Genomic DNA, 19,701 nt, shown 5'->3' with positions numbered 1-19,701 from the left:
CGCCTGCAACACATTTTTACATTTTAGACTTTAAGCAGACACTCTTATCCAGAGCGACTTACAGTTCATTCAGCTAAGATTGGAAACAGCACCACATCACAGTCCTCATTAAACCCCACAGCAGATCAACACATCAGCATGCTGCAATGCCCTGTCTATCAACCCCCCACACACCACAATGTGTTGAGCATAGTCTCCAAGCGGCTATTCGGTCAATGACAGAATTGCAGATGCATGTTGCATTATTGCTGGAAACTGTGTGTGTTCTCACTTGGCTGTGTCAGCTCCGTTCGTGATGAGTGTATTGATGAGTAACTCGTGGCCGTAGCGAGCAGAGATGTGCAGGGGTGTGTTTCCATTCTTATCTTCACAGTCGATCTCAGCACCTACAGAACACACACACACACACACACACGTCAACCACTTGACCCAAGAGGCATCATGAAGCATTATGTTCAACCACATTGCAAGTAACATTGCTCTGTGCCAGTGAATCATGGTTTGAAGACTAAAGACAATGCTGAAGAGCCTACTGGTTCATATATATTCAGTTGAGAGCATTCACAGCGACTCACCATTCTGGATGATGGCTTGAGATCTGGAGAAGCGTCCGTGGATGGCCGTCATGTGGAGGGGGGTCTTTCCATCTTTACTCTGCAGATAGAAAGACAAAGATGGTTCACACGGCAGTCTGTGCTGCTGACCACAGGCAAAATCAAACACGTATTGGAGGAGCGCTTGATTGCATTTAGTTTGCATTGTTAGGCCTATTCCATTGGTATTTGAATGTAGACCAGGGCCAAATACTAAGCCATGTGCTGCGTCAGTGTGTGCGTCCCAAATGGCACCCTATTCTCTTCATAGTGAACTACTTTTTGAACCAAAGTAGTGTACTTATAAAGGGAACAGGGTGCCATTTGGGACACAGGCAGTGCCACCACGGCTCCTTGCTCTATGGGCCCCTGGTCAAAAGTAGTGCACTACATAGGGAATAGGGTGTTATTTAGTTCAGACACAGTGTTGGTCATCCGGTCTCCTCACCTTGATGTTGACGAGGGCCCCGTTGCCCACCAGCAGCTCCAAGCAGAGCGCCCCATGGCGCAAGGCGGCCGTGAAGTGGAGTGGGGCGAAACCCTTCTCGTTCACCTGGTTCACGTTGGCGCCGCACTCGATCAGCTCATTCACCACCACGTCCTGCCCGTTGTAGCATGCCACGTGGAGGGGGGTGTTACCGTAACCATTGGGCTCATTTATCTGGAGGGAGCAAGGGAGGGAAAAGAGTGGAGAGAGAGAGGGGGGGGGGGGGAACAAAACAATACATTCCTGATCAGGTCACTTGGTTCTGAAAACCCCCTGGCCCAAAACACTGGCTCCAACCTTCATCTCTTCATTACTTGGTTCTGAAAACCCCCTGGTCCAAAACACTGGCTCCAACCTCCATCTCTTCATTACTTGAAAGGAAATCATTCGCCAACCCACTAGAGCTCTGTATTTTCATTGAGTTGTAATTGAACAGTGACTACACATTTGAATGCGTGTTGACTCACATCCACTCCAAGGTCCAGGAGGTACTTGACCACACTGATCATTCCACTGGAGGCTGCAGAGTGGAGAGGGGTGTAGGCCTTCTTGTCTTTACAGGACACCTCTGATCCATGAGAGGCCAGAAGTTTCACCACCTCAATGTGCCCTATGGTAGAGAGAGAGGGGGAGGGATAAATAGAGAGAGAGAGAGAGAGAGAGAGAGAGAGAGAGAGAGAGAGAGAGAGAGAGAGAGAGAGAGAGAGAGAGAGAGAGAGAGAGAGAGAGAGAGAGAGAGAGAGAGAGAGGGGAGGGAGATAGTAAGGGGGTTAAGAGAGAAACAGAGATACAAACACAGAGAGATAGGCAGAGAGAGGGAGAGATAGATTAGTTTACAGTGGTACACAGCACCATAAGCAACACCTACATCATGTTAGTACAACTGAAAACATCTAATCAACCTACTAAGTACATGATTCTGACATAATAACACACTAGACGTGGCTCATACAGCTGAGCTGTGAGACTAACACACAGTCCATTCATTCATTCATTCATTGGTATAAAGGACATTAGTCAGAATGTAAATGATGTGGTAAACTCATCACCCATGTAAGCAGCCCAGTGGATTGCTCGGCGATCCTTCTTGTCAAAGGCATTAATGTTGGCTCCTCTGGAGAGAAGCAGCCTCACCATCTAACAGGGAGAGGAGAGCGAAACAAAACACAGGTTGAGGAAAACTAAACAGCAAAATCCGCTAAATCTGGCTTCAAAGCCTCCCCTTTAAAAAATATATTTTGTATTCACAATGAATGAAAGATAACATGTAAAGACATGGTACATTTCTCCCCTTTTAGTCCCCCTTTGACCTCCCCCTCTCCCCAGAATGCCTCCAAACACATTTAAAAAGAAAGGGAAAGTAATTGACTTACATGTCAGAAAACAAAACAAAAGTATACAACAACGTTACTTCAAGCAAAAATGTAATAGCCTAACAATTTCAGGTGATTAAGTGATTTTATAGGCCTATATAGCAGTAATCTCAAGGTGGGGCCAAGAGTACAAATTTGGAGGAAGTGTTTGGAGCTGTTCAAAATAGGATATCATCGGGTCCCAGGAGGAATAAAATGAGTTGGTTGACCCTCGAATGGTAACTTCATTTTTTCTCATTTTAGGAACAGCTTCAGATCTTCGAGCCAAAGAGAGGCTAAGGGAGGATTGATAGATTTCCAATCCAATAAAATCCTTCTGCGGGCTAACAGGGAGGCAAAGGCAATGGCATCTAGCTGTCTATTGGTCAGAGAAGGATTGTTGTTTGGTACTCCAAAAATAGCAATTTCTGCACTAGGCTGCAACTTTATATCAAATGCTTCAGAAAGGGTTTTAAATAGTGGACAAATAATCTGCCAGACGGGGACAGGACCAGAACATGTGGGTCAAGTCCACCAAGGAGCTTTTACACCTGTCACATGTACCATCAATATTTGGGTAGAATTTGGACAATCTGGCCTTACTGAAATGGATACGGTAAAGTACCTTAAACCGTATAAGGCTGAGCCGGGCACAAGAGGAGCTTCCATTTACCCTCAGTAAGGCATTTCACACTCAGATCGGATTTTATTCAAAGCCTCCTCTGAACAAACTCAAGCATACAACTAGGGCTGTGATGGTCATGGAACTTCAGGTGTCGGTGATTGGCGTGTCTTATGTACGTGGTCATCGACAAAACTGACAGCTGACAGGGGGGCGGGACGGACATTAGCAAAGGAAAACATTAGCGCGTTTAGGCCAGTCTTGCTCTCAATTTTGGGGAAGCTAATTTTCTCCATGAAAAATATCAAGCATTCCATGCATCATCACATTTGCAAACATATTTTTGTTTTGTTTTTTGTTTTCACCTTTATTTAACCAGGTAAGCCAGTTGAGAACAAGTTCTCATTTACAACTGCGACCTGGCCAAGATAAAGCAAAGCAGTGCGATAAAAACAACACAGAGTTACATATGGGGTAAAAAAACATAAAGTCAAAAATACAACAGAAAATATATATACAGTGTGTGCAAATGTAGCAAGTTATGGAGGTAAGGCAATAAATAGGCTATAGTGCAAAATAATTACAATAGTATTAACACTGGAATGCTAGATGTGCAAGAGATTATGTGCAAATAGAGATACCGGGGTGCAAAAGAGCAAAATAAATAACAATATAGGGATGAGGTAGTTGGGTGGCCTAATTTCAGATGGGCTGTGTACAGGTGCAGTGATCGGTAAGGTGCTCTGACAACTGATGCTTAAAGTTAGTGAGGGAGATAAGAGTCTCCAGCTTCAGAGATTTTTGCAATTCGTTCCAGTCATTGGCAGCAGAGAACTGGAAGGAATGGCGGCCAAAGGAGGTGTTGGCTTTGGGAATGACCAGTGAGATATACCTGCTGGAGCGCAGACTACGGGTGGGTGCTGCTATGGTGACCAATGAGCTAAGATAAGGCAGGGATCTGCCTAGCAGTGATTTATAGATGGCCTGGAGCCAGTGGGTTTGACGACAAACATGTAGTGAGGACCAGCCAACAAGAGCGTACAGGTCACAGTGGTGGGTAGTGTATGGGGCTTTGGAGACAAAACGGATGGCACTGTGATAGACTACATCCAGTTTGCTGAGTAGAGTGTTGGAGGCTATTTTGTAAATGACATCGCCGAAGTCAAGGATCGGTAGGATAGTCCGTTTTACGAGGGCATGTTTGGCAGCATGAGTGAAGGAGGCTTTGTTGCGAAATAGGAAGCCGATTCTAGATTTAACTTTGGATTGGAGATTCTTTATGTGAGTCTGGAAGGAGAGTTTACAGTCTAACCAGACACCTAGGTATTTGTAGTTGTCCACATACTCTAGGTCAGACCCGTCGAGAGTGGTGATTCTAGTCGGGTGGGCGGCTGCCAGCAGCGTTCGATTGAAAAGCATACATTTAGTTTTACTAGTGTTTAAGAGCAGTTGGAGGCTACTGAAGGAGTGTTGTATGGCATTGAAGCTCGTTTGGAGGTTTGTTAACACAGTGTCCAATGAAGGGCCAGATGTATACAAAATGGTGTCGTCTGCGTAGAGGTGGATCTGAGAGTCACCAGCAGCAAGAGCGACATCATTGATATACAAGGAGAAAAGTGTCGGCCCAAGAATTGAACCCTGTGGCACCCCCATAGAGACTGCCATAGGTCCAGACAACAGGCCCTCCGATTTGACACACTGAACTCTATCTGAGAAGTAGTTGGTGAACCAGGCGAGGCAGTCATTTGAGAAACCAAGGCTATTTAGTCTGCCAATAAGAATGCGGTGGTTGACAGAGTCGAAAGCCTTGGCCAGGTCGATGAAGACGGCTGCACAGTACTGTCTATTATCAATCGCGGTTATAATATCGTTTAGGACCTTGAGCGTGGCTGAAGTGCACCCATGACCAGCTCGGAACTTATGTAAAATAGCTGACTATTCCTAATGTGATTAGTAAATTGGATAGTCATAATTTAGGCTAATAATATAACTCAATCACAGGCTGTTCAATGCAGCGGGTGGTGGAGTAGGTTTCTTTTCACTGGAAAAATGTGGCCTTTTATTATTTTAAAATCACGCAATTCTACTACACTTTATATGACTAGAGAGATTAGCAGAATATTTTTCAACACGACTTTCAAGTGGCACTGACCCAGTGATAAAGACAGTGAATATGCACACTCACCAGGGATATAGCCGATGCCAATGATACTGTTCCCTCAATTAAGTTGAGGATTTTGATCATTAAAAAGACATTAGTATTTTCATCTTCTTCTCTTTGAAGCAATAAGCCAATTGCTTTCCAAACTGTTTTCCCTCCATTGTATTTTGAAAAATTGCGATATGCCTGGTTGAGCCTCTCTTTCACTGACATTCACAACTCAACAGTCATCTATTTGGAAGCCTATTCGCCGCACCCGCTGCCTTCCGACAGGCTACGCGATTTAAAACAATCCAGAAGAAGCTAATGATCATGCTTTCTGGTATAGTATACACACGTAACATGTAGGATTCCCAGAATATGTTCTATATTCTCATTATTAACTCATTATAATCAGTGGTTTAATTAGAGTATGATTGGCTAAATAAAACAATGGGCCTATGGTAATGCAACATTAAGTGATTCAAGGAAACTAGCCTATTTTGTTTGTTTATTTGCTCGGGCATCTGAATTACAATTATTCATGAACAATCATTTTGCATAGCTTATTCTTTTAATATTGAATAGCCTATAAATGGTTATTACAGCTTAGTTATTAAAACTTAATTTCTCACAAGAATGAGGTTGTGAATTGGGAGGTTCAGCTCGGTCTGGGCCTTACTAGGTCCCCCTGTTAAATCGCCAGCTCTGCTAAAAAGTGCCCACCAGAGTTCTACATAGGCCTAGAACACGGCCTGTGCTCTAGCTTCACATTGATGGTGACAGCGAGATGGAGATTGTGGCCAAAGCAATTTAGCCAAGGCCAGTTCAGTTGCCTCACTTCAGCCACAATGTTGGCCCTGTTGTCTGTGGCGATACAGGACATTAGATTTTCATCAAGGGCCCAGTCAAGGAATTCCGAACGCAGGGCTTCGGAGAGTTTGTCGGCTGTGTGGTATTCCGGAATGTAGGTTGTTTCCAAACAGTTGGATTTCAGTGTCCAGTCTTTCGTCAGATAGTGCACTGTTAGGTTCATGTAAGGAGTCATATTTACACTTGACCACATGTCCGTATTCAGTGCAAAAATAAACAAATCTACGTCCTTTAGCTCTGTCTGAACCTCCCCCTTCACCTTGTTGAACAAGGTAGGGACCGCTGTTTGAGACAAATACTTTCTCCCCGGTAACTCGTATAGTCTGTCAAATTTCCAGAGCATTTATTTGAAGGCGGGTTTCTCCACCGTTCGTAAAGGCACCATTCCTATGACTAAATAACGAGTTCCAGTGTCTGGCAGTGCTCGCCACTTATCGGTGTCCCGTTTGTGGTGCTGGAATTCTTAGTAGGTAGCCTATGGGTTTGGCGCATATTCTGCAAACAGGCTGGCCAAGTCATCTGGTTCTCCATCGTCGTTAGGTGTGAAACTGAAATGTGCCCAAACAGGTTGTTATGGGTTTTTTTTTGCAATGAGAGCCATCTTTTTCACCTCACTCCTCTGATCTACTGTAACAATGAAAAAGGTCAGAGGTGAAGGTCAGAGGTCAGAGGCTACCCACCCACCCCCAGCCTGTAGGCTATAGATCTAGAGGTACTATAGTTACCCCCGGTCCCCACTTTTCACCTTACCCCCCCTCTTCAATTAACCTGAATTGACCTTCAAAGATTCTCTCCTATTCGCACATAGAGCAGATTTGGTGATTGCGGTGCATCAAAAGATAGTCCATCTATTAAACTGTCTATATCTCCTCCAACTAAGTCAGCAAAACAATACCATATAATCAAGAGTTAACACTCCCGCTATGGATAAAGTATATCTACATTAAAATAAAAGGTGATAAAACATTTTATGGAGAGAAAATCATACTTGGTTTTGACGGTTATTTTATTTTCATGGCGTTCTTCATCCAAAACCGTCAATGTCACGGTTATCCAATTACCGTCACAGCCCTACATTCAACCAATATAAGTAATCGGATGCACAGTAAGCTCAACGTGGGGATAGGACAGGTATAAAGTGTAGACTACAGTGTGTAATCATGTCCATGCTAATTGCTAACCTCCTGGTGTCCACTGAAGGCTGCATGGTGCAGCGCCGTGCGCCCGGCCCGGTCTGACACGTTCACGTTGCTGAGGAGAGGGACCAGGGCCTCGGCACAGCGGACTGCCTTATTGGCCGCAGCGATGTGGAGCGGCGTTTGCCAGTTCTTGTCCCTGGCGTTCACGTCAGTAGAGTGTTTCAATAACACCTGGACAGCCTCCTACAGGAACACAGTTCAAATCATGTTCAACTTTGTTTAAAGTGCATTTAAAAATCACAACACACTTAACAGTCAAACACATATGCACAGGAGTGTGTGTGAGGGCTGACAGTATCAGTACACGTACCTCACTGCAGGAAGCCACGGCCCGGTGCAGAGGAGTGAGCCACTTGTTGTCTTTGGCATTTACTCTGGCTCCTGGGACACAGACAGAAAAACAGGTGACAGACCGACAGGGGGACAGACCGACAGGGGACACATTCAGTGCCTAACAACACACTATACAATACAAGTAAAATGATATACAACATAATTCTGACAAAATAAATGACATACCTGTACACGAAGAGACAACACACAATAGCTTAGCCCTTGGTGCGGCCACAGCTCTCGGGCACCTGCGTGAGCACATAGAAAATCACTGTCTAATCAGAGACTTCAACACATTAGTTCCCACAATGAGTTAATCAACCTGCCCATCAACAATAAGCACTGGGACTACATAACAGAAGCCATAAAGTTGAATTTTTAAGTCACATGCCCACTGGGCTAGTTTGTTCCCACCACAACCCACCAGGATGATGTCTGAAGGAGCTAGAAAGTTCCCCTCTACCACTCCTGCCTCCCTCAACCGAGGTACAATATCTGCGCGCAGAGTAGTAGCCATGGACCCACTATCTAACATCCCCTTCAGCTCAACTTTATCCTGTACTAGCACAGTGGTGTAAAACAAACTGTCATTCTGAGTAATTCTCATTGTGTTCTGAAAAATGACTGTGTTGTTCTTGGGTACTGACTCACAAAAGTAAGAATAAACAGATTGGATATCATCATCAGTGGAGGAAAAATAAGAATGCCCCACATTGCCCTCCTCAGAACGGAGGCTTTCTAGTTTTCCTGAGACCTGCCAGTCTGTCCACATCCAGGGTTCTGTCGCTGCCCAGCCTCACTACAGTCAAAGCTCATGTGGCCCGGAGAAAAGCACTTGACGCACAGCTGGTGCATCTGACAGTGAGCTTTGGTCCAGTGATTAGTGCTTCCACAGTCAGAGCACTCATGCTGACGTTTGTGGAACTGTTTACGGGGCCCTCTACATTTAACATGTTTAAGTCATTTAGCAGACGCTCTTATCCAGAGCGACTTACAGTTAGTGCATACGTTACTTTTTTTTTTTTCATACCCCCCGTGGGAATCGAACCTACAACCCTGGCGTTTATTGGGGATTTATTATTCTCCTAAATTGATGGGATGACTAACTTAGAAAGAATGCATTCTTGACTGGGCTAATGTAGGTTGTGACACCTGGCAGGCTGTGATTGATGTGAAGAGCTGTTTTAGGGGGTAAAATGAGATAAGGATTGTTTCTCCAAATGCTAGACTATGCTGGTTCTTTGTGATCTGTGAACCTTCCTTGGACGTAGGAATGAGGTCTAAGGGAGCTGGCTCTTCTCACTATGACAGGTTGTTATGATAAACTTGTGCCTGGCTGAAGTGTGCAACAAATGGCGCCGAGGAGATGGGACCAACACCTGAACCAACGGATTGGCTGAGTAAAGTTAAAACCACACTCATTCCTTTACTCTAATTGGCCAGCAGAGAAGTGGGAAACTTTCTCTGTCAGAGTATTTGAGTATTGGATCTGAAACAATGTTTTAGTTCTCTGAAGTGCCCTGCGAGGTATTTCAAAGAGTCCGTATATACGAAACATCATATTTACCATTGAAGTTTTTTGCATTAATTAAAATAACTAGTATATCTTAGAAGTCGTGTTGACCTCTTTTGTTCCTAATACCAGATTTGAATTGACGCGACTTTGACAATTGGTGACCCCGACGTGATCTGGTAGAAGGGACTTCGCTGGATACTGTCCGGCCCATTTGGTCACCTCTTTCATCGAACCGTGTGTTTCACAAACTGCCCGGGCTTCTAAAAAGGTAAGCAGATACCTATTGTTAAATAACTAAAGATCTGCACATTGGCTTTATCCAAATTAATTTTGTGAAACACCTGTCTGATGTAAGTGAACTCAATTATGAAACTATTATGAGTAGATAAGCACAATATTGTGACATGCAAGCCTTTAGTAAATGTGATGTTTAAACCATGGTACCAGAGAGTATTGGTTCTACCGGCAAGGTCCGTGAGATACGGCTAGGTTCAGGAGACAATACTGACATCTACCGGCAAGGTCCGTAATTGCGACAATACGGCTAAGGTTCGGAAGATATAGGGAATAATTGGTTTAAATAATTGCTATCGGCAAGGTTCGTAACTACGACAGTACGACTAAGGTTCGAAGAATTATACCGGCAAGGTCCGTAACTGAGATACGGCTAGGTTCGGGAAATTTTTGATAATACTGGTGACTGGCAAGGTCCGTAACTAAGGGTTGCGGCTAGGTTCAGCACAGTGTTTTGAATAAAATAGACGCGGCTGTGTGCCCAAATAGATTGTGTGTGGAATATAAGTGTGTCATTTATGACTGTGTGACATATTTGACTGTATGATAGGATTATGACTGTGTATTGTGAGTGAGTGCGATAACTGTGTACTATTTTTGCTGTGTGATAACTGTATACTACGTTTAACTGTGTACCATTTTTGACTGTGAATACAAAGAATATTTTAAAACAGTAAATGATGAGAATTACAATTAGGAAATAAAGTTTAAAGTGTGCAAACGTTAACAAAAGACACCCATAGGAGGTACTATAAAAGTTAGACAGTGCGAGTGTTGTCGTATGCATGAAAGTGTGAATGATAAACCTGTATACCTTGATAGAAAACAAATTGGGAATCAAAAGACGTTTGTGGCTGTCCAAACGGTATAATTTGGGAATAAATGTTGGATTTGTGTTTACTCAAACCATATAACCCGTCAGTAACAATCGAAAACATGAAATGAAAAGTGATGAATGAGTGTGACTGAACTAAAACGTTTGAACTGATATATTTGAAATATAACATTTGATGTTTGACATAGCGTAATACTGCTTTTAAATAAGTAAATTGAAGTGATTTGGTGTGGCGTTTAATTTGATGTATCAACCATTGGTTAAATAATTGAAAAACTTGGGTTTATTCGTTCAATTTACCAATTGATGTGTGGCGTTTAATTTGATGTATCACCACATTGGTTAAATTATTGAAAAACTTGGGTTTATTCGTTCAATTTACCAATTGATGTGTGGCGTTTAATTTGATGTATCGCCACATTGGTTAAATAATTGAAACAATTGGGTTTATTCCTTCAATTTACCATTTGATGTGTGGCACTGTAAGAATACTGCTTTCAAACAATTAAGGTTGAAATAACCTGGCGCCGAGTTTAACTAATTAGGTGGGAATAATAGATAGATGTACTTTAAATAACTAAATAGCGGACGAATATTACAAATTAAAACGAAAAAAACATGACTACCAGCGGAGAAGCGGAAAGAATATTGAAGGCTCTAAAATCCACACTTGAAACAAACGGAGGAAAAGATGGAAAAGAATGGAGCAGGCGAGGAGAAAAACTTTATAGAGAATGGATAGACGATGGTTGTATACTGTCCCCCGATGGAGTGCCTGTAGAAGGCGAACCAGGGAGAATACTGGAGACGTTGAAACGGAAAACCCAGAAAGCAGAAGGCGAATGGAAAAGTGAAGGAGAGCCCCGCAGTGGCAAAATTAAAGACGCAATGGAGAAAGCAAAGCTAAAGGAGAGGATTGGCCTAGCAATGCTTGGAAAATTGAAGAAACTGTGTGCGGAGAAAACAGGACAAAAGGAAAGGACCCGTTTATACCCACCCTTACCAACAGCGCCACCACCATATGAAGACCACCCAAAAACAATGGCTCCGGTTCTGGATATAGCGGGAAAAGTCCACTATCAACAAAGGACAGATGAGGGGGAAGAAGGAGTGTGGGTCAGAAAGAGCGATATGACTGACAGAAGGGGAGAAGTGGATGTACTTCTAAAAGCTGCAAGAGCGCTAGAAAAAGGAGTGTTTGAACTGAGTAGAATTGAGGGAGAGACGGGGAACAGATGCGGAACAGAAGGAGGAGGGAGTATTTACGGTGACGGTGAGAGTGAGAAGGAAGAGAGAATGAGCCTAACTGGAGGAAACGTAAGAGGTGGTCTAGCCCAGGGGGAGTGGCAACGAAACAAGGATGCTGAAGAAGGGGAAAGGAGGGAGAGACTTGAGAGACAGAGAGATGAAGAACGACTGGAAGAGTTGAAGATGATAAAAGAGGAAGTACGACACCAGGAAGCACAATTGCAAAAGTAAAAAATGGAGCTCAAAGCGAACAAGAACGGAAGTGAAAGTGAACGCTCACCAGTAAGGGGACACTGTATTGACCTCAGAGATGGGGAAGAGAGTGAGGAGGAAAGAGGGAAACAACAAAAACTAATATGTGGAGCTTTTGATGGAGACATATGGGACAACAATGATGGACCTGCATACCATACCCGAGCCAGGGCCCAGTCCAGAGAAGGACACAAAGGGGGGCAGTACCCGTTGAGGGAGACCCCAGGGGGGGTCTCAGTTTACAAGCCATGGTCTCACAGAGACATACAGACACTGGTGGACAGTCTCCCCCAACCTGATGAATCTGGACACAGATGGGTGAAGTCTTTTGAGAGTCTCACAGCAGCGGATGAACTCACCATAGGTGATATGGTTACTGTAATGAACAGGTGTATGGGAGACCAGGAATGCAGAGAGATAATGACCTCTGGGGGACTGAGAGGGCAAGTGTGGTCGGCTACAAGATTTGACCCCCACCGCAGTGACGTATGGAATGTCATAAGGAGGAAGTATCCTACCCAGGCCAGACCCGAACTGATGAGAACTCTGATATTGAATGACGATGAAACCATACCAGCATACATGAAGAGGGCTAAGTGCCTCTGGAGGCAAGCATGGAATGAAGAACCAGGAAAAGACACCATGAAGCACCTCTTCCTGACAAACTGCTTGGGGGGACTCCCGGATCAGGCTCGAGCTGAATGTGAAAAAGTTGTGGCAATCACCGCAAAATCAATTCCGGAATTTACCGAGATAGCACAACACCATGTGGAACGATGGAGAGAGGGTAAGCGAAAGGAAGAGGATGAACTCAAACAACTTCAGAAAAAGGTTCTGAAGAAGCAACTGACAGAGGACAAGCCGGGAAAACAAATGGTGGTAACCAGTACCCCAACATCTAATCCTACCACTCCTGCACCCGGAAATGATACTACTGCTGCAGTTACTGCTGTAATACAGGCAATGACGGAAATGATGGCACCTTCTGGTCCTCCTGGATATGGTGCACCCGCATACCAGCAATCCTATATACCACCACGACAACAGGGATACACCCCTAGATACGCTGACCAAGGGTGTTTTAACTGTGGGATGCATGGCCACCTGGCAAGACACTGTTATCTCCCAAGACAGGGACAACAAAGAGGGAGGGGTTACATGGGACAGTCCAGAAGACAAGCACCGAGATACCAACAAGGATGGGGAAACTGGCAAGGAGGAGGAATGCCAGTCCAGCAGCACCAACCACCACAACAGCAGAACCGAAAACAAGACCCAGCAGTGCCTAACGCTGCCTTCCTGCCCAGCATGTCATGGCTGGGTGATGAACACAATTACCAATGAAGCTGCCCAGAAACCCATAAGGATCCCACCACCAACATTTACACTTTCCCACCAGGTTCAGAGCCGATAGTGACATGTTCGATTGGAGGAAGACAACATAATATGCTGATTGATACAGGATGTACATGGTCTTCTGTACAAGCAACATATCAACTCACTACCAAAACACAAGCTTTCTCTGGGGTTTCTGGGGCTATAATGAGAAAGCCATACACAGTTCCATTGGAGGTTGTATGGGATGACCAACAGGTTACCCATCAGTTTCTATACAACCCGGAATGCTCAATGGGGCTCATGGGGAGGGACCAGCTTTCCAAACTGGGATGTAGTATCTATTGTAACCAGGAGGGTTTACATGCATCCATCACGCCCATAGATGATCTCATGCCAGTAATCATGAAAAAACTCTCCGACCCCCCTCACATGCTATATGTGGGAACACACCTAAACGAGGAAGATGAGGAGGAAGCATATGTTTACTGGCTGAAGCTCATGGATACTGACCCTGATGCTCCCCGAGTATGCAGAGAGTTCCAACTATGGAAGGCCTGGATACAGACCTTAAATGCATACTATCCACCTGAGGACCCTCCGCACATGACAATGAACTATACCAGGGACTTGGATGAAGCCTGGGAGGAGGAAATGGACGATAGGCGCCCGATTGTGACCAGCAATTATATGTACATACTCAAAGAAGGAGTGGCTACCAGCTGCATGGTCATGGATGGAGACGTGGTACTCACAGACAAATGGTTTGCTCTTCCTAATGATTCTATGCCGCATGTTACCCTTCTCGTGGGATTTGGATATGAGGCAAGATCTCTGGGACCAGCGGTAAAGGCAGCAAGTTGCCTACGGTGGAACAAAACCTCTTGTTACAAAGTGGAAAGCGCATTCCTTGAGGGAAATCAAGTATGGAGAATTAAACTCAATGTGGATGATGTGTCAAAACCAGAGGTTGTGAGGAGATCACGTTACCATGGCAGGGAGATGACTGATCATCCGGATACTCCTAACATTTTCAATCAACTACCAGAGGAACTGTGGACAACAAGTGCTGAAGATGTGGGGCTGGTTGATGTAGAACCAGTGGTTGTCTCCATTCGAGAAGGAAGTGAACTCACTATCCCAGTTCACAAATCTCAATACCCTCTCAGTGAAGAGAAGACGAGGGGTATTGAGCCTACGATATCAGGACTCCAAAAAGGACAGGTTATATATCCAACCTGTTCTGTGTGGAATACACCCATCCTTCCAGTAAAGAAAGGTGACACTGGGAAATGGAGGATGGTGCAGGACTTCAGACCAATCAACGAAGTAACTGTACCAGATGTTCGACCTGTACCAGACCCATATCTGGCCTTACAGAACATTTCACCCACCCAAGATTGGTTTACAGTAGTGGATCTCGCCAATGCATTTTTCTGCATCCCATTACATCCAGAGTCCCAACCACTTTTTGCATTTACCTATAGAGGGCAGCAATTTACGTATTCCCGACTTCCACAAGGCTACCGTGATTCCCCGGGAATCTTCAACGCTATCCTGAAGAGCCACTTGGAAGAACTAACATTACCTGAGGGGGTGACACTACTCCAATACGTTGATGATCTTCTGTTGGCAGCACCCACTGCTGAGTCTTGTTTGCAGGCCACCAAGTCCCTTCTCCTGTTGGTGGCCAAAAAGGGATACAAGGTAAAGAAAGAGAAAGTGCAGTGCTGTCGGAGAAGTGTCCAGTTCCTGGGAAGAGTGCTGTCAGGGAAGGGACAAGCTGTGTCTGTGGCTCAGAGGACCTCCATCTTGGAACATCCCAAACCTACTACTGTACAACACCTTTTGTCATTTCTTGGCCTTACTGGATATAGCAGAACGCATGTGCCAGAATACTGTCTTAAAGTGGAACCACTGCGGGCAATCTTGAGAGAAGCAGGAAACAGAAACCTCACAGCAGTCCTTAAGTGGACTCCGGAAGCAGAGGCAGCTTTAATCCAACTCAAACAGATGCTGGCACAGGCTGAAGCACTGTCCTTACCCGATTACACCACGCCATTCTGTTTGGATGTTTCGGAGCAGGATGGTTATGTACATTCCATCCTGTATCAGAAACAAAAGGGGGAAAGAAGAGTGTTACACTACTATAGCGCGAAACTGGACAACATTGAAACAGGACAGACTGACTGTGCCAGACACATGGCTGCCATTGCAAAAGCTATAGGTAAAACAGCCCACATTGTGATGAGACATCCACTTGAAATCAATACAGATCATGGGGTGACCGCTTTTATAGGCTCCAAACTTTTCACAATGTCCAGTAAAAGAAAATCCAGCATAACAAAGGCCATCACTGCAAAGCACATTACATATGTGACAACAGCAACCAATATGACCGATGGTATGGGTTTTGGAGAACCACATGTCTGTGAGGATAGAGCAGCCAAACAGATTAAAGTCCGAATGGACCTGCAAAACTCACCCTTGGAGGGGAACAAAATCACCCTGTTCACTGATGGATGCTGCTACAGGTCAAAGGACCCAAAGGAAGGAAACACTGCTGCCTATGCAGTGGTGAAACAAGACACAGAAGGAGGACATTAAGTAATGGAAGCAGAGAAACTTGGTCCCAATGAAGCTTCAGCACAGTTAGCTGAACTTAGGCCGTTGAGGAGAGCTCTACAACTAAGTGAAGGAAAGAATGTGGACATCTACACAGACTCTGCCCATGCACATGGGATTGCACACATTGATGGACCACAATGGATGAGAAGAGGCTAGGCTAGATATTGCAAAAATCAGATATACAGACTACATGCAGGCACTAATTTCTCTTGTTGAAAGATTGTCTAAACAGGTGGTGGAAGTGCGCACTCCTGCTGTTGAAACCACGGACGAGAACAGAGACATCCTGGTGGGAGATTGGGTGAGAGTGAAGGTGCATTCCAGGAAGTGGACGGAGCCAAGGTGGGAAGGGCCTTTTCAGGTGAAAGAGGTATCAAGTCACTCGCTGAGGGTAAACACGAGTAAGAAGGACGTGTGGTACCACAGACCACATTGTGCCAAAGATATAGTTCCAGGAAGAACTCTAGATCAAGTACAACAGGACTTGGCTGCAGACGGGGAGGATGGTATGGTTACTAGCGGGGCTGGCCCTATGGGGAACAGTGACATCCAGTCAGTATCATAATATAGTCATTACCTTACAGGAAGGGGAATCTCAAGTGATGTCCCTAGAACCATGTAAGATCTGGTCATGGAGGAATAGGGCTAGTGGAATTGGGGACACTGGTTGCAATTGGAACCAGAAGGAAAACTGTAACAAAATGTATCCCCATGTGTTAAAGAGAAGTACTTATCTGTGTGGGGGAAAGTGGTGTCCATATTGGGATTTTATGATTACAAATGTTGGCACCTTCTGGGAATGGCGTAGAGGCTATCCATATGTAATAGGAGATGCTTCTAAAGCAGCTAGGTTTTCAATGATAAGGGGTGTGCAGGGGTCAAAAGGGGGTGCATGTAAAGGTGATGAAATCCTACTAACCATCCAAGACATTAAACTTACAGACGCAGGTGTGTACACCTTAGCAGCAGTACGATCCGGACCAGACACCATGGGTGTGTTCACCATCGTGGTCACACCCAAACCTGCAGCTGGGGAGAGACAGACCCAGTTGAACCACATCACCACTCCAGGACCAGCTCAGCTTCAATCCACTAAGGTCCACTGGAGAGTTCATCAATGAGCTTGACGCCTTGATAAGTTCCTTTCCTGAGGATGGCTCACCCCTCACAGTTTTGGGGGATTTCAACCTCCCTATGTCCACATTTGACTCATTTCTCTCTGCCTCCTTCTTTCCACTTCTCTCCTCTTTTGACCTCACCCTCTCACCGTCCCCCCCTACTCACAAGGCAGGCAATACGCTTGACCTCATCTTTACTAGATGCTGCTCTTCTACTAATCTCACTGCAACTCCCCTCCATGTCTCCGACCACTACTTTGTTTCCTTTTCTCTCTCGCTCTCCTCCCACACTACTCACTCTGCCCCTACACAGATGGTAATGCGCCGCCGCAACCTTCGCTCTCTCTCTCCCACTACTCTCTCCTCTTCCATCCTATCATCTCTTCCCTCTGCTCAATCCTTCTCCCTCCAATCTCCTGATTCTGCCTCCTCAACCCTCCTCTCCTCCCTTTCTGCATCCTTTGACTCTCTGTGTCCCCTATCCTCCCGGCCGGCTCGGTCCTCCCCTCCAGCTCCGTGGCTTGATGACTCATTGCGAGCTCACAGAACAGAGCTCCGGGCAGCGGAGCGGAAATGGAAGAAAACTAAACTCCCTGCCGACCTGGCATCTTTTCACTCCCTCCTCTCTACATTTTCTTCATCTGTTTCTGCTGCTAAGGCCACTTTCTACCACTCTAAATTCCAAGCATCTGCCTCTAACCCTAGGAAGCTCTTTGCCACATTTTCCTCCCTCCTGAATCCTCCCCCCCCGCCCCCCCCCTCCTCTCTCTCTGTGGATGACTTCGTCAACCACTTTGAAAAGAAGGTTGACGACATTCGATCCTCGTTTGTTAAGTCTAATGACACTGCTGGTCCTACTCACACTGCCCTACCCTATGCTTTGACTTCTTTCTCCCCTCTCTCTCCAGATAAAATCCTGCGACTTGTGACTGCAGGCCGCCCAACAACCTGCCCGCTTGACCCCATCCCCTCCTCTCTTCTCCAGACCATCTCCGGTGACCTTCTCCCCTACCTCACCTTGCTGATCAACTCATCCTTGACCGCTGGCCATGTCCCTTCCGTCTTCAAGAGAGCGAGAGTTGCTCCCCTTCTCAAGAAACCAACACTCGATCCCACTGATGTCAACAACTACAGACCAGTATCCCTTCTTTCTTTTCTTTCCAAAACTATTGAGCGTGCCGTCTTTAGCCAACTCTCTTGCTATCTCTCAGAATGACCTTCTTGATCCAAACCAGTCAGGTTTCAGGACTGGTCATTCAACTGAGACTGCTCTTCTCTGTGTCACGGAGGCTCTCCGCACTGCTAAAGCTAACTCTCTCTCCTCTGCTCTTGTCCTTCTAGACCTGTCTGCTGCCTTTGATACTGTGAACCATCAGATCCTCCTCTCCACCCTCTCCGAGCTGGGCATCTCCGGCGCGGCTCACTCCTGGATTGCGTCCTACCTGACCGGTCGCTCCTACCAAGTGGCGTGGCGAGAAGCTGTCTCCGCACCACGTGCTCTCACCACTGGTGTCCCCCAGGGCTCAGTTCTAGGCCCTCTCCTTTTCTCCCTATACACCAAGTCACTTGGCTCTGTCATATCCTCACATGGCCTCTCCTATCATTGCTACGCTGACGATACACAACTAATCTTCTCCTTTCCCCCTTCTGATAACCAGGTGGCGAATCGCATCTCTGCATGTCTGGCAGACATATCAGTATGGATGACGGATCACCACCTCAAGCTGAACCCTGGCAAGACGGAGCTGCTCTTCCTCCCGGGGAAGGACTGCCCGTTCCATGATCTCGCCATCACGGTTGACAACTCCGCTGTGTCCTCCTCCCAGAGTGCGAAGAGCCTAGGCGTGACCCTGGACAACACCCTGTCGTTCTCCGCCAACATCAAGGCGGTGACCCGCTCCTGCAGGTTCATGCTCTACAACATTCGGAGAGTACGACCCTGCCTTACACAGGAAGCGGCACAGGTCCTAATCCAGGCACTTGTCATCTCCCGTCTGGACTACTGCAACTCGCTGTTGGCTGGCCTCCCTGCCTGTGCCATTAAACCCCTACAACTCATCCAGAATGCCGCAGCCCGTCTGGTGTTCAACCTTCCCAAGTTCTCTCACGTCACCCCCCTCCTCCGCACACTCCACTGGCTTCCAGTTGAAGCTCGCATCCGCTACAAGACCATGGTGCTTGCCTATGGAGCAGTGAGGGGAACGGCACCTCTGTACCTTCGGGCTCTGATCAGTCCCTACACCCAAACGAGGGCATTGCGTTCATCCACCTCTGGCCTGCTGGCTCCCCTTCCTCTGCGGAAGCATAGTTCCCGCTCAGCCCAGTCAAAACTGTTCGCTGCTCTGGCACCCCAATGGTGGAACAAGCTCCCTCACGATGCCAGGACAGCGGAGTCACTCACCACCTTCCGGAGGCATTTGAAACCCCACCTCTTTAAGGAATACCTGGGATAGGATAAAGTAATCCTTCTACCCCCCCCCCAAATTGTAAAGTGGTTATCCTACTGGCTATAGGGTGAACGCACCAATTGGTGCGTCGCTCTGGATAAGAGCGTCTGCTAAATGACGTAAATGTGCCCTTGAGCAAGGCACCTAACCCTAATTGCTCCTGTAAGTCGCTCTGGATAAGAGCGTCTGCTAAATGACTAAAATGTAAAATGTAAAATGGGGGGAAGAGGGCATATCCTATGTTGACTTATGACAAGTTCATGGACTAGGGCCCTATAAAATAGGCGTTGCGGACCGAATCACGGAATCCAGACATTAAACCCAAATTCAACAATATTCAAACATTTATTGAACTTAGTAGGAAATCAACTAAATCTATTCAACTTGTTAGAAAACGCATTCATTTGCCCAAGCCAATCATAAGACATG

The 19,701-nt window shown here is 45.9% G+C and overlaps 1 protein-coding gene across 1 annotated transcript; it reads right to left on the bottom strand.

Annotated features, from left to right (window-relative positions):
- Positions 1-267: 267 nt before the first annotated feature.
- On the bottom strand, positions 268-7,847 carry LOC311115489 (uncharacterized protein; the record flags this gene model as incomplete). The annotated part of the gene is made up of 8 exons (XM_084190656.1): positions 268-386; positions 576-654; positions 1,042-1,254; positions 1,548-1,690; positions 2,130-2,217; positions 7,249-7,449; positions 7,577-7,647; positions 7,786-7,847. Coding segments are annotated over 8 exons (976 nt in total), but the record flags the coding sequence as incomplete, so codon positions are not given.
- Between the last annotated feature and the right edge of the window lie 11,854 nt (positions 7,848-19,701).

Source organism: Coregonus lavaretus (assembly GCF_964263955.1).
Source record: "Coregonus lavaretus genome assembly, contig: HAP1_SCAFFOLD_1487, whole genome shotgun sequence".
In the NCBI taxonomy this organism is placed as follows: domain Eukaryota; kingdom Metazoa; phylum Chordata; class Actinopteri; order Salmoniformes; family Salmonidae; genus Coregonus; species Coregonus lavaretus.
Note: the sequence above shows the minus strand (reverse complement) of the source record. Positions and strands in the feature narration are given on the sequence as shown.